Here is a 13,043-nt window from a genome sequence, read left to right as displayed (position 1 = left end):
ATGAAGTAAATCCCTAAATTGCACTGCAGTGGTTACCCCCAAACTGGTAGCCTAAGCATGTAACATTTTGGTACCCTACATCCCTCAACAACAGATGTTCGCTCAGGGAGTAGGCAATTCTACAGACACACCCATACCAGTGATAATCAGACAAATGACTCCCTTGTTCAAAGGGAGTGTTACAGCTCCTTTTCATGCATGATAATCCACACCCATAATAGCCTTAAGGACTAGGCTCACTTTCGCAAATTAGGTCCCCTTTATTAGGAGGATGTAGCAAAGTTCTACTGTATGCTTTACTAGAAAAGCTAGTGAACTTAAATATAAGTTATAGATTAAAGCCAAGCCGTCTGAGTATTTCTTATCAGAAGAATGAACACTTGAATAAAACACATATGACATCTCAGTTTAATGAGCTTTGTAGGTTACAGATATATTAAAGAAATATTTTCTGAACTTAATTAGAATTACAAAAAAAAAAAATCAAGAAATGGTAACTTTTTGCTTTCTCAAACATGTAATTGCTCAAATGCCTGCAGGTACTATCAACCTGTTTTTCAATGTTGTAATGTCAAGGAAAATATGTGTTTAAAAAACAAAAAACACCCAAGCAAAATAAAAATCCCTCTGGAGATTTCCTGGAATAAAAGCAGGGAAAGATAATTTGACATTTGTTATTTCTGCGAGGAACCTTGCTATTTAGAAAGAAGCAGCATTTAGTAGAAACTGATTATAATTTTTTTTTTTTCTGCTCCCTTGTCTCCCAACACACTGCTTAGGCTACTTTGACTTGAGATTTCTACTGCACAAGAAATGTCAATGAGCCAGGTGCTCCTGTGTTAGTCATATTGATGTGCATGTTCTTGATAGCATAGTGCATAGACAGCATCCAACATGGTATGTGTGGCATGTTACTGATGACTGTGATTGATACTGCATTGTTGGATTTGTTAAACTGATAAGTCACCTGAAGCAAGTACAGTGGTGATCTGAGTAATGCTTGATGTTGTTGCAGACACTTTTCCCCCCTTTACTAATGCACCTTCCTCTCCTCACAAAGCACTGAGATCCTTCGGCAGTGCAGCAGAGAGTTTGTTTTTTATAGGGCCTTTCAGCAAAGGTCTCAGAAGATCTGTGAGCCAACTGAAGGTCCCCTACTGTGGGCTGGGTAACTAACGTTATACCCAGTTTATTACAAATGACAAAACTGAGACAAAGAAATGAAGACTGTTACCTAAGGAGGCATAACAGTATCTGTCCTATCTCCTTTTCTACAGCTTGTGGCAGAGACTTGCATTTGAAAAGCCTTTAACTTATTCTAGATAGTATCGTATCTTATTATATAAGTAATTCTGCTACTCGGATCTGTTTTAATTTCCTTTCAGATAAGAACTATTTTTCTGTTTCTTTTTTTAAAAAAAATAATTACTGATTGTAGATTTTGCTGAAACTTCAACTAGTTGAAAAAAGTTTTAACTGGGCAGAGCACTTGACTCCACTTAATTCAGTGTAATCATTGTGTTGGACTATTCAAATTTCCAGGCATTCTGACTAAAAATATAATTAAGATAAGTAGGTTAAAACTTATTTATCATCAAAGTCAACTGGCACAAGAGCTAGGTATAAGGCTGCTTGCGTTTTGGGTCCTGAGCAATGCAGAGAGCAACAGAGTCTTCTGCTCTCTTCCAGCAGTACCTGGAAAAGTAGAGAGAGAGATGATCTGATGTGTATGGGGAAGAACCACACACTCAAACCAACAACTGAAACATTGATGCTACTGAAAAGTAGGGGAAAACTTCTGTTCTGTTCCGTTACACTTGTTCTCTTTCCATATTGCTGTATCTTGTGATATTTCACGGAATCACTCTTCACCATTGCCAATATATGCCAAACACCATAATATGGTGAGGAGATAATGTGGATGAACCAAGGGGAAAGGCATCTATTCCAGTCTCTGTGACATGAGGATTGGAACAGAATCGCCTCGGTACAGATACTATTTCAACAAAATAAGTACCTGCGAATTCAACAGAATTTTTCTTGTGGTCATCACTTTTGTATTAGCTGTTTCTGTGCCAGTTGCAGAGACGGCCAGAGATCAGTCAGTGTGCAACAGTGACATGTACAATAAAAGGTGCCTGCAGTACAGCTCTGATAAATATCTTCATCCAATAGGAACTGTGCTGGTAGATCTCTGCATGTGCATTATGCCATGATTTTGAAAACTAGATGCTCATTGGTTGGACTGCAGGACTAGGAATTAATTTAAGATAAGTGATTTTAAAGAAGTGGTAAAAGTAATAGTGAAGGGAGGAGGTGACTATGTGTTGGGATCACAGGTGCAGAGAACAGTTCTGTGCACACCTGGATGGTTTCAACTCTTTCAGCAAATGTTTCCAATGCTGTACAAAAGGTGCAAATGTCAGTACTACTACTTATTAGATTTTTCCCGTAGGAAAGAAGGCCATTTTTATCATCTGCCTATAATCTGCTCTATTGCATTACCAGTAAGCATACATCATCCTTCATCTTCTTCATGAGTGGGCACTTTATCAGCTCAAGCATTGGCAAATACTTTCCTTTCTGTTTTTTCCTGCAAACTAATTTGACTGTTTTTTTCCTTTGCATAGATCACGTGTGTCATCATTACAGAAACGGCCATATGCATCCTACTCTAGGAAGAGAGCTATGTTCTTAGTCTGGACCCCAAATCTTGCCACATTGACATTGATTAAGCCTGGTCTGAGGCTTAGAGTATCTGCTGTGATTGCCGATTGGTGTACTTGTGCCCTCTACCTTTATGCATGGTCTCTTGCATGCTGCGTTTTCTTGGTAGTGCTTATCTCTTTTTATGTTCCCCAGCTTTAATCATAAGAGGTGAGCTAGAATGAATGTCTGGCTTTTTCCCCCTGAAGACACTTCTGCCTTGAGGAATAATGGAGACTATTGCAAATCCTGCATTCACAGATGCTGTGTTTCTGCACCAGCTGATGTCCAGCCTCGTGTGGACCAAATACACAGAATTTATGTTGTTGGAAGCTGGGCAATCATTGAACCACTGTTCATCTCTACTCACGTAGACTGGGCACAGACAAGCAGGCTGTAACCAGCAGATAGAGTCAGGGTTTTACCATCCACGGTAACAGTTGATGTGCCCTCCTGAAAGGAAAGAACAGACAACCAGCTATTAATTTTCCATGTCCTGTCACTAGCAGAATGAAAATGCTGCAACTAAGTAGGGAAATCTTTCACACTGAAAGATCAGTTCAAACCTGCTCTATTCCATAAGGCCTAGCTAAATATTCCACTGATCTTCCCTGTCTGACACTATTAGCATCAATAAAAACATGCTTCATGGTTCATTGTTCCCCATCATAAAGCAGCAACCCATTGCCTGACTCTTGGGGGTACACTGCTACCAATCTAACCTCGCAGCCTGCAAGTTGGTACAGCTCTGGAAATTACAGAGATAACCTCCTGGAGTACTTCAAGCTCCTCTTCTACTTTTCTGATTCCCAATACCTTATTAAGTCTTGAAAAGCAGTTCACAGGTCAGTAGGAATCTGACAGAAATTGCTAATAGGAGTCCATCCACACTAGAATGGCCTCATTATCTTGTCTAGCAGAGGAGCCAGGCTCTTGCCAGCAACATAGGCTGCTGTAAGCTGCAGTGTAAACAGATGTCTTTCAAGATTATTATGTCTTTAATTAGTATTTGATAGTCCCAGTGAATTTCAACAGAACAGGAACTGATATAAGTATGTGCCTCCCAAACGAGCTCACTTGTATAAATGAAAACTAGCTTTTCTCTGTTTGGGGGTTTTTTTTTCCCTCTTGGGCTGTAAATGTTTCCTAGAAGCCAGTTGAATGAAGGGCATCTGGATCACCTACCACTGTGCTTTAGTATAAACAAGTTCTTAGATTTTTACTAGCTTAGTCTACCTGATTCCAGTTTGACTTCAGTATGAGGACAAATGCTTCAAGGCAGAAGTAATAGGTGATGCTTTTTTATCACTCGAGCCATTCTAATGTATTTATAGGCTATACCCTAGGTATGGTATGTTAAAATCCCCACCAAGACCTGATGAAGGATGCCAGTATCTCTGTCCTCAACATAAAAGGTGAGGAAAAAGAGAGACTATTTTTAGGGTGGCAGTAGTTTACAGTTATTTTTCATCATAGTTAAAAGCTGAAGGGTGGTGCCTTGTTGATGTTGTTTTTTCTATGAAAAGGAAGGTAATAATTTCAGTTTCTGCTGCTGGTGCTAGAAGGCTTTACTACTCTTCAGTCTGCTCTGAACTGAAACATGAACTCATTGGTTAACGTGTGTGAATTGTCACGTACCAGCTGCCATATCCAAATATCTGAATTCTTTTTACTTTTCTCAGTTGTTCCTGGTCCATAAATTATAACCTTTAAGAAAAAAAAACAAAAGGTTGGGGGGAGAAAAAGTAACAAATTCATCCCAGTGACCAAAGTGTACATATTTGTCGTCTTACAGCATTTGAAACATTCTATTTTTACAGAAAAATGTTCATAGAAGATGTTATTTTTACAGACATTAAAATTCACATTATGTTAGGTATTCTCATATCGATTCCCCCTGATAAAAAGGGAACTGATCACACCTGCCACTCCTTATGCTTCTCTGCATCCTCACTTATCTATTCCTTCTGCCTCCTCCCACTCTCAGCTTTGCATCTATATCCTTCCTGGTTCTGTTCTTGGAACAGGCACTTCCTCCTCATGAACTCTGGGCCCTGTCAAGAGCCTGTTGAAGTAGAAAAGATTCTTCCATTAACATTAGAAAAGCTGCAGACCAGACCTTATTTTTCTCATTATCTGCCCCTTCTGTCTTCTCTGGACAGTCCTACACTGTCACTCTGCTGTCAAATGTATTGCATTCTTCAGAGTGTGACTCCAAGTAACCCAGGGAAAGAATATGTTTTGTAAACTATCATGCATACAGCATGGATATCAAATGGTGACAGCTTCATTTACACCCAAACTAGACTGTGTTTGACTAAACCAAGAAGTGCAATGCTTTAGCACAGCCAAGGCTCTCTGGTGCTGTCCAGTTTTCCTTCTTTCCATTTTATGTAGATTGAGAAGGAGGAATAAAAGTGCAGGTACACCCAGATTAGACTTGGCACCAAGAATGCTCTTTAAACATGTAGGGAAGTTGAACACACTTGTGAGTAGTATTTGTATCGCACTGGTATTTCTGATTTAGAAAATACTGGGGTGATGGAGAGAGCAAGATGTTTTAATCCCCAAGGAAATTAATGGAAATAATGTTCAGGTTGATACCGCAAACAGCGTATCTGAGCAAGGAAGCCCCTGCCCTAAGCTAGTCAGATCGGTGGACAAAGACGGGTGCTTCAGAAGGGCTAGGCAGGCTAAGACTGAGTTGTTCTGTAGGGGTGCGTAATTTTCTCTGCTGACTACATGTTGTTCTGTACGGTTTAGCCCCAGCCAGCAACCAAGCACCATGCAGCTGCTCGCTCGCCTCTCCCACAGGTGGGATGGGGGAGCGAATTGGGGAAAAAAAACTTGTGGGTTGAGATAAAAACAGTTTAATAGGACAGCAAAAGAAGAGGAAATAATAATGGTAATATTACTGATAAAGGAATTTACAAAAACAAGTGATGCACAATGCAGCAATTGCTCAACACCTGGTAATCGATAGCCCATCCCGGAGCAGCGATTCCTGCCACCCGGCCAACTCCAGTTTATGTACTGGACATGATGTTACATGGTGGGGAATATCCATTTGGCCAGTCTGGGTCAGCTGTCCTGGCTGTACCCTCTCCCAGTTTCTCCCTGCTGGCAGAGTATGGGAATCTGAAAAGTCCTTGACTTAGTATAAGCACTACAACTACTTAGCAACAACCAAAAATATCAGTGTTGTCAACATTATTCTTATACCAAACCCAAAACACAGTGCTATACCAGCCACCAGGAAGAAAAACCAACTCTATCCCAGCTGAAAGCAGGACATGTTCCCAGGTCTGGATTCACTCAGTATGAACAGCAGGCACCTATAATCTGTACCGCTAGAACTATCCCTCTCTTTCAGAGACGTTAGACCTCCCTACCTCTGTTTCAAAGTTATCTCCAAACATACTCAAGGATTTCTTCTGTTTTATTTTGCCACGATGATCATTTAACCAGCCTTGGAAGGAAAACGGCTCCATAACAGAAGTGGAATTTAGTGGGAAAGGTGTTTCCTTCAGGAGTTCATCTGTAAGGCAGAGAGAGATCAGTGATGCTTGCTTCCCTTGATCTCTAAGCTGTAAACAGCTTAGAGTAAAAACATAGTAAAATGTTTGCAAAGGGTTCAATTTACAGATATAATCTAGTCAAAAGTCAGTTGTAATGGCAAACAGTGCTATGGTCATTATCAGGACTTCTTACTTGAGGCTGTAAGATGCATGTATTATTTGTGTATCTTTATGGAGTTGTTTCTTTGAAGCTGTTGTCAGAACTGTTGTGCATCCATGCTTGTTAAAAATGCATTCAAACAGTGTGCAATAGACTACCAAGTTCTTGCTGGCATAGTCTTTGTTCTCTTTCAGATGAGCTTTTGCACTGGTAAAATCTGACGTATCGTCTCTGAGCCTTTGCTGAGTTATCCCATACATATCCCCATACAAATGGAATTAGGCCCATAGAACCAGCTTATCCTATATCTTTCATGTAGTTAGTACCAGCTTTTATGTTTCTTCTCCCCTATGTGTTTTTAAATATACTGGCTACAGTGAAGCAAACTGGTTATCACAAGCTTAAATCTAATAAAATGCCTTTTTTGTGGTGTTCCTGGAGTTCTAGCAGGATTTAATTTCCAGTAATTCTTCTTCATAACTGATTTGATTTAAAATAGCTGGAGGACTGAATGCAATTTCAGTGTAGCTGGTGAAATTCAAGACTTGTGCTGTGTGTTGCTGGTATATGAAATTAGCTTTAGTTATTTACCAGCTCACAGAGAAATGCAGAGACAGTGCAATCACCTTGGTGATCCTAAGTAGTTTGTTCTAAGATGCCATGGGGGAACACCTATAGAGTAATTTCAAGTGATAATGCTAACTAGATGCAGGAAAAAATCACTAGATGGCTGTCTTCTATAAATGCATTGAGGTAATAAACTTGCAGCAGAATTGTGGTCTCGGTACTAGTAATCAATAGGTCTTTTTAAAGTATTAGCGTATTCATTATGCAATGTTCTGGTTCTTTTCTAAAGCTGTATTTCACTGCTCTGCAGTGTTTTGAGGGTTTCATCTCAGTTTGCCATGGAGGGCCATTTTGTATGCAGTCTTTGAATAATATGTTTAAAAGTTGATGCATCCAAGTGATAGCAGTGTACTGGTTTAACGGATCATAACAAGCACCAAATATCTACATCCATCTCCAGACAATCTGGATGGGATTCTAACCCTTCTACTGTAGAAACAGGTTTTGCCATTCAAATTTCCTCTCCATTATATCAAATTAAATGGAAGAAGTCAACGTGTTTCTGCAAACGATTTGTCTCAGCAATGCCTCTTTCAGGAAATACTGAAAGCAATCTGAAGAAATCTGCAGCAAAAGAAGGAATTTTTTTGTTTGAAAGCTATTTTCCTTCAAGGTTGTGGTTTTTTTTTTTAAAGCTTCCTACTTCTGCATTTGACTCAAATACTTAACACACTTTTATTGAAAAGCAAACTCCTCCAGAGAAAGTAAGCACCAGAAGGAAAAAGAAAATCTTTACATTAGATTTATTTGAATCTGAGCCTGGAATCATTAACAAGATCTACCCTGAACTATATTTTATTGTTCGATACCACTAAAAAACTGTGTTAAGGTCATTCGTGATTTATTTTCACACTGCAATTTGAGGGTTTGTTTTTTTTTCCCTCCTAATTTTCACAGGTTCATGAAACTTGTTTTGGAGGTAACTAGGAATACCTATACACTTTGTCCTTAAATTATAGATATGCTCAACTATAGCTGTATTGGAAAGTGTTTTTTGGCTTGGGTGAGATACAGAATAAAGGTCTAAAATATTATGTGATATATTCACACACAGAAGAGCGGGAGAAAAAATTAAGACATTTTATCAGAAGGTACTCAGTGCAATTAGTATTCCAATAGATTTTTAAATATTTTGTTTATTAATAATAGCAATCTTTGCCTTCTAAAGTAATACGAATATGATAGGGTTTTTTTTCCTGTTATCAAAATAAAACAGGTGACTCTTGAATTTAGAAAAACCTCTTGGAATATGAGAAAGTTACCCATTGGTAGGGCTTTCTACTAAAATGCATGTCCTAGCCGAGATTAAAAAAACCAAAACCATAAACAAAAAACCCCAAACATCCTCCTACCCCCCCAAAAAACCCCAAACCATAACAATAGCCCCCCCCCCCCCAACCAAAACAAACAGAAAAAAACAACCCACAACCAAAAAAACAAGTACATAGCACCTGGAAGGGTAAGGGACACATCCTGAGATGCCATGGGTGTCCTGCTCAGCTCAAGGGGATACATCTTCTCCACAGGTCAAGAATTCCAGCATCAAGCTAACAAGTAAATTCAGACTTCCTATGCTGGACAATGCATAGAAAAAATCTGAATCTCTAGGGTGGGCACTGTGATGGTTTAGGCAAGCAGAACCATGAATGCTGCCCATGAGTTGCAAGGAATTCAGGGTACAAAAAAGCCAAAGTACTTGTTTGCGTTCTGATCAAGAAGCAACACAAATCTAAACAATGAGAAGTAACTATAAACTTCTAAGTTTGTAGCTTAACTTTTGTCACATATTCCCCATAAACATGATTTTGCTAGTTTTCCTTCTTCTAGTGATCTCTGACTCCAGCTGTCCTGATCAACAGGGACCACACACACGGGCCAACAGTAAATAGTGACCTGTGCATACTTAGGGCCAATGTAAAGTGTAATACACCCTACACTTACTACAGAGCACTGTCCTTTCTTGCTTCTGATGTACAGGCACTTTCTAACAGTTTCACTTCCAAGTAAGGTGAACTTCTTTTTTAGACTTTAAGTTCTTCAGGACAAGAGCTGTCTCTTGACACTTGTCAGTGGGCCCTGGTCTGTGATGGGGTTTTATATTATTACTAATTTTGATGTTAATGATGCTTGCCTAGTAATAGCATAATGGCCTTTGAAAACTGAGTCTGCACAAAATGAACCTTAACCTTTAGTGTGATCTAGTACAATGATTTGATTACCTGTTACTGCAGAACAAATAAGAGAGAACTGTGATGATGAAGTGCGTGACATGTCTGACCTTATTAATAGCTTACTTGACTGAGTCCTCATTTAACCCTAATACTTACCCCTTGCATGATGCTGAAAGCTGCAGGTGCCCTAGCGCTTGTGAACTCGAGTTACAATGAGGGGAATCTAGTATTTTCTGATCCCACACATACCAGAGTTGAAGCCTGGTGCTTCCAAAGTAACAGTGTTTCTTATCAGGCTAATGGCTTATATTTAGATATTGTTGCATATATTTCCGCTTAGCCTGTACGTTAGCTTTCAACAATATCTCAGGAAGTGTGAGTTGGTGTGTTTCCAGAGTTCTTATGCTCTAGTAATACTGTGAGACAAGGAGACAACGTGTTTAATAATGGTAAGGGTAAAAATAAGCTGGCAAAATGCAAGAAGATGGCAATTCTGAGCTAGTGAGCTAAAAGTCTCGTGTATTTATCTCCTACTAATATATCACTAAGTGGAACATCAAATCTAATATTTTCTCACATGTTCAGGAGACACCATTTAAATAGTTCAATAATAAAGTCCATTTTTGTAGATCACTACTATTAAATATTCATATCACAGCAATGTGTCTTTATGGGTTTTATAGCTCTTTTCAGCTTAAAGTTAGAATGTGATGATATCATGTTAAGCTGAAAAATACCTCAAATGAGTTTGTAAATATTTAAAAAAGGAAATTACAGGCTTTAGAGGAAGTTGATTTCAGATAAACAATAGAGACTGTACTGAGACTGAGAATATGAAGCTGTGCAAAAATACACAGAACAGCTTGCAAGAAAACAGCCAGTGAACATACAGGTAGTTACAGCCTCAACAGAGAGGAAGGAATAGAGTTTGAACTTGCTGGAGTACAGTAGTTCTGATAGCAATAAAGAGGACTGCCACAGGCCTACCACGTATATGTGGGTGTGTCTACCCCAAACTCTTATGTTAACATGGAAGCTCCCCCTTCCCTACCCCAGTGAGGTGCCTAAGCTTTCTGTCAAGAAATCAGACCATTTCATTCTCCCAGAGTGTTTCTTGAGCCCTACTATCCCCAACCTGTTCCCACAAGTCTTTTGCAAACCTTGTTTCTTCAAGGTTTGTTGTGAAGGAAAAGAGCACTAATGCACATGAAATACAATATATTGAAATAGTTTCAGCTATCAAACTGATTACATGTTGGCTTTATGAAAAACTGTATTTTTTCAGTGGCATGCCATCCTTCACGTCTAAGCAGTGCATTCTAGGAGAAAGAATCTTCAAATCTTTAAATCACAGTATATGTTCTTACTAATTATGAAAGCCCCTCCATCCTAAGTGACTGTGCTGCCTCAGAAACAGTCTGTCCCTGCATGTTGTGGCCTGCACACAAGGAGAAAGTCCCTTACAAATGGTGTCTCCCTTTGTAAAAGCGGATGTCCTTATCCAAAGTGGATCAGTTAGATCCTCTTTGTTTTGTAATCCTTTCACTGAGCATAAAATGGTCCAGACTAGGGCTAAGGAGCTCACAAGTTATTTGAGAACTAGGTATTCATTTATTTCTGTCCATTTTCTAATCATATCTTCCATCTCTTAGAGAATACTATATCATAACGAATAGTTCTTATGTGACAGTTTTGCAGCATTTCACGTTTAACTGCCAATGGCAGCAATAATATATACTCTGAGATGTTTTTCCCATATGGTCCTACCTAATTCCTATGAAAAGTCTGCTTTATTCTCAATGTTAATAGAAATGTCAATGAGAGTAGCAGGAGTTTAATACCTCTGCAAATAAAACCTGTGGACTGAGGGACGTAATTTCAGGCATCTGGGTTTGAAAAAAACAAGTAGTTAACTCATTCCATATAAAAATCCAGAGTGAAACCACTGATGATGACTGATTACTTCAGGAGTAGTTGTTTCATTTCACCGTTGTTCAGTATAGATGCAGAAACATTTAGTTGAAAATATAGCACCCTCCTGGTGTAATCATACATTTCCCTGTGTAACTGTATCTGGTTTTGTAGCATGCCCTGAGAATTGGCATGATTGCTAATTTATGACTTGTCCCTGTAATTATTTCTAGGCTCATTTTTCTTTGTGTCATTAAATCTATGCTGGAAACTAAACAACTTTTTTTTTTTCTTAATTGAAACAAAGAAGTTTGAGGAAAGCTTTGAAAAATAGTTTTGTAATAAAGAAATATAGCCTCTTCAAATGGAGATATCACCAGCCAGAAGGAAGGGAATAAATTAGAACAACAACACTGCAGGATTTAGGACATAATTCTGTTTAAAGGCTCTTCATGATATAGCTAGGTCATTGTAATTAAGAATGATAAATTGTATGGAGAAATACTGACCACTATTCCAATCCCAAAAGCAGGAATCCTAATTTTTGTTTCTGAATCTGCCTTTTATATGACTGTGGGCATTTCATTAATCGTCTTTGTGCGTAACTTCTGCTTCCATGGAACAGGAATAGGATATTTCATTATAACAAGTGTTGAGACCTCACTACATTTGTGACATAAGGATTTATACAGCATGTGTCAGCTGCTACTACTAAACACCCTTAGAAACATTAGTGAAAACGTCAGACTGACTCCACTTGTGAGTTTTCTGTTTCAAATGTTGCTGTCTGGGGAGTATTTAAGAGTGTAAAGAAGAACGAAGCTACCCTGTTAGAGAAGATGTACCTGCTGCGAAACTGCTTTGATCTTTAGAGCTCTTAAAAATATTAGGTTTTGGGGTTTTTTTACTGAAGTCTGAACAGAAAGGAAAACAACTTTATAGGGCACTTCTTCAAATTTCCCTCATAGGTTTATTACATACATTATGTACTAAAGGTCAGTAGTGTCTTGGTTCCCATGGCGAAGCATTAGCAGAGCTCCTGGAGATTACACTTTATGTTCTGCCTCTCTTTGAGGATGCTCAGCTGAGAATATTCTGGGAGAAGCGGACTTCTTCCTGGAGACTTTTGTTGGCTTTTGTTTGGTGAATGTGGTCATTAGCAGTTCTGGGCTCTGGGAGCCTAATGAACTTTCAGAGCCTTCCTGGCTCCAGAGAATGTGCCGCCTGCAGTCCTGGCTTTTGGCTGATATGTTGTAGTTCGGGTTTAAAAAGCTTAGTAGAAGTTTTCATATAGCAAATTATACCAGCCATACTCCAGCATTGTAGTTCTACTTTATTTGTGTATTAAATGTTGCTGCCTTAGGTTGGTTTGTCTGTCTGGGCTCTTAATCTCCAGTACTAGCTATATACTCATTGGTGACCGGTGTGGTATGGAAAGTTATTAAATATGAAGGAAGGGGAAATGGATGAAACCAGTGACAGGTTGCATGGTTATACAGGATTGGAGATGTATATTAGATAATTCTATTCCCTTCTTCCACCTATGCACCTTTTGCAGTTCAGGTGGGCTTCAGGAGAGATAGGAACATGACTTGGAAGTTGCTTAAAGGATTTAGGTATGACAGGATAAAGATGAACAGTGTATTTATGCAGGCATTTTTGCCAGACTAGACAATGAGGATGATCTGAAAAAGGAGTAGACTCAAGTTCTTGATAATAGTTATCGAGACAGTGTCTCAGAGAATTGTGCGGTTATGGTGGGTCTAGACAGTTTAAAATGATTGCCTCCCTGAGTCAGTTTGAATCCTGTTCTGTCCTGGAGACGCCCTAATGGCTGTTTGCAAAATAAATTCCCTAGAGGAACACCCCTTAATATCTAAATGCTCATATGCTGTTTCTTTTAATACAAATACTCAAAGCAAAGAACTGACATAGAAGAGAAGGAGCAAT

General features: G+C 38.9%; 1 protein-coding gene across 1 annotated transcript in view; it reads right to left on the bottom strand.

The window, feature by feature from the left end:
• Window positions 1-1,616: 1,616 nt before the first annotated feature.
• The window catches only part of HAAO (3-hydroxyanthranilate 3,4-dioxygenase), a gene marked incomplete at both ends in the record, with an annotated part of 36,200 nt that continues 24,773 nt past the window's right edge, over window positions 1,617-13,043 (bottom strand). Inside the window, 4 exons of the mRNA XM_081997140.1 lie at window positions 1,617-1,695; window positions 3,077-3,159; window positions 4,345-4,413; window positions 6,099-6,244. Coding sequence (XP_081853266.1) covers window positions 1,617-1,695; window positions 3,077-3,159; window positions 4,345-4,413; window positions 6,099-6,244 — 377 coding nt within the window. The remainder of the gene's footprint in view (window positions 1,696-3,076; window positions 3,160-4,344; window positions 4,414-6,098; window positions 6,245-13,043) is intronic.

Source organism: Phaethon aethereus (assembly GCF_964289735.1).
Source record: "Phaethon aethereus genome assembly, chromosome: 3".
Classification (NCBI taxonomy): Eukaryota; Metazoa; Chordata; class Aves; order Phaethontiformes; family Phaethontidae; genus Phaethon; species Phaethon aethereus.
This window is presented reverse-complemented; position numbering and strand designations above follow the sequence as displayed.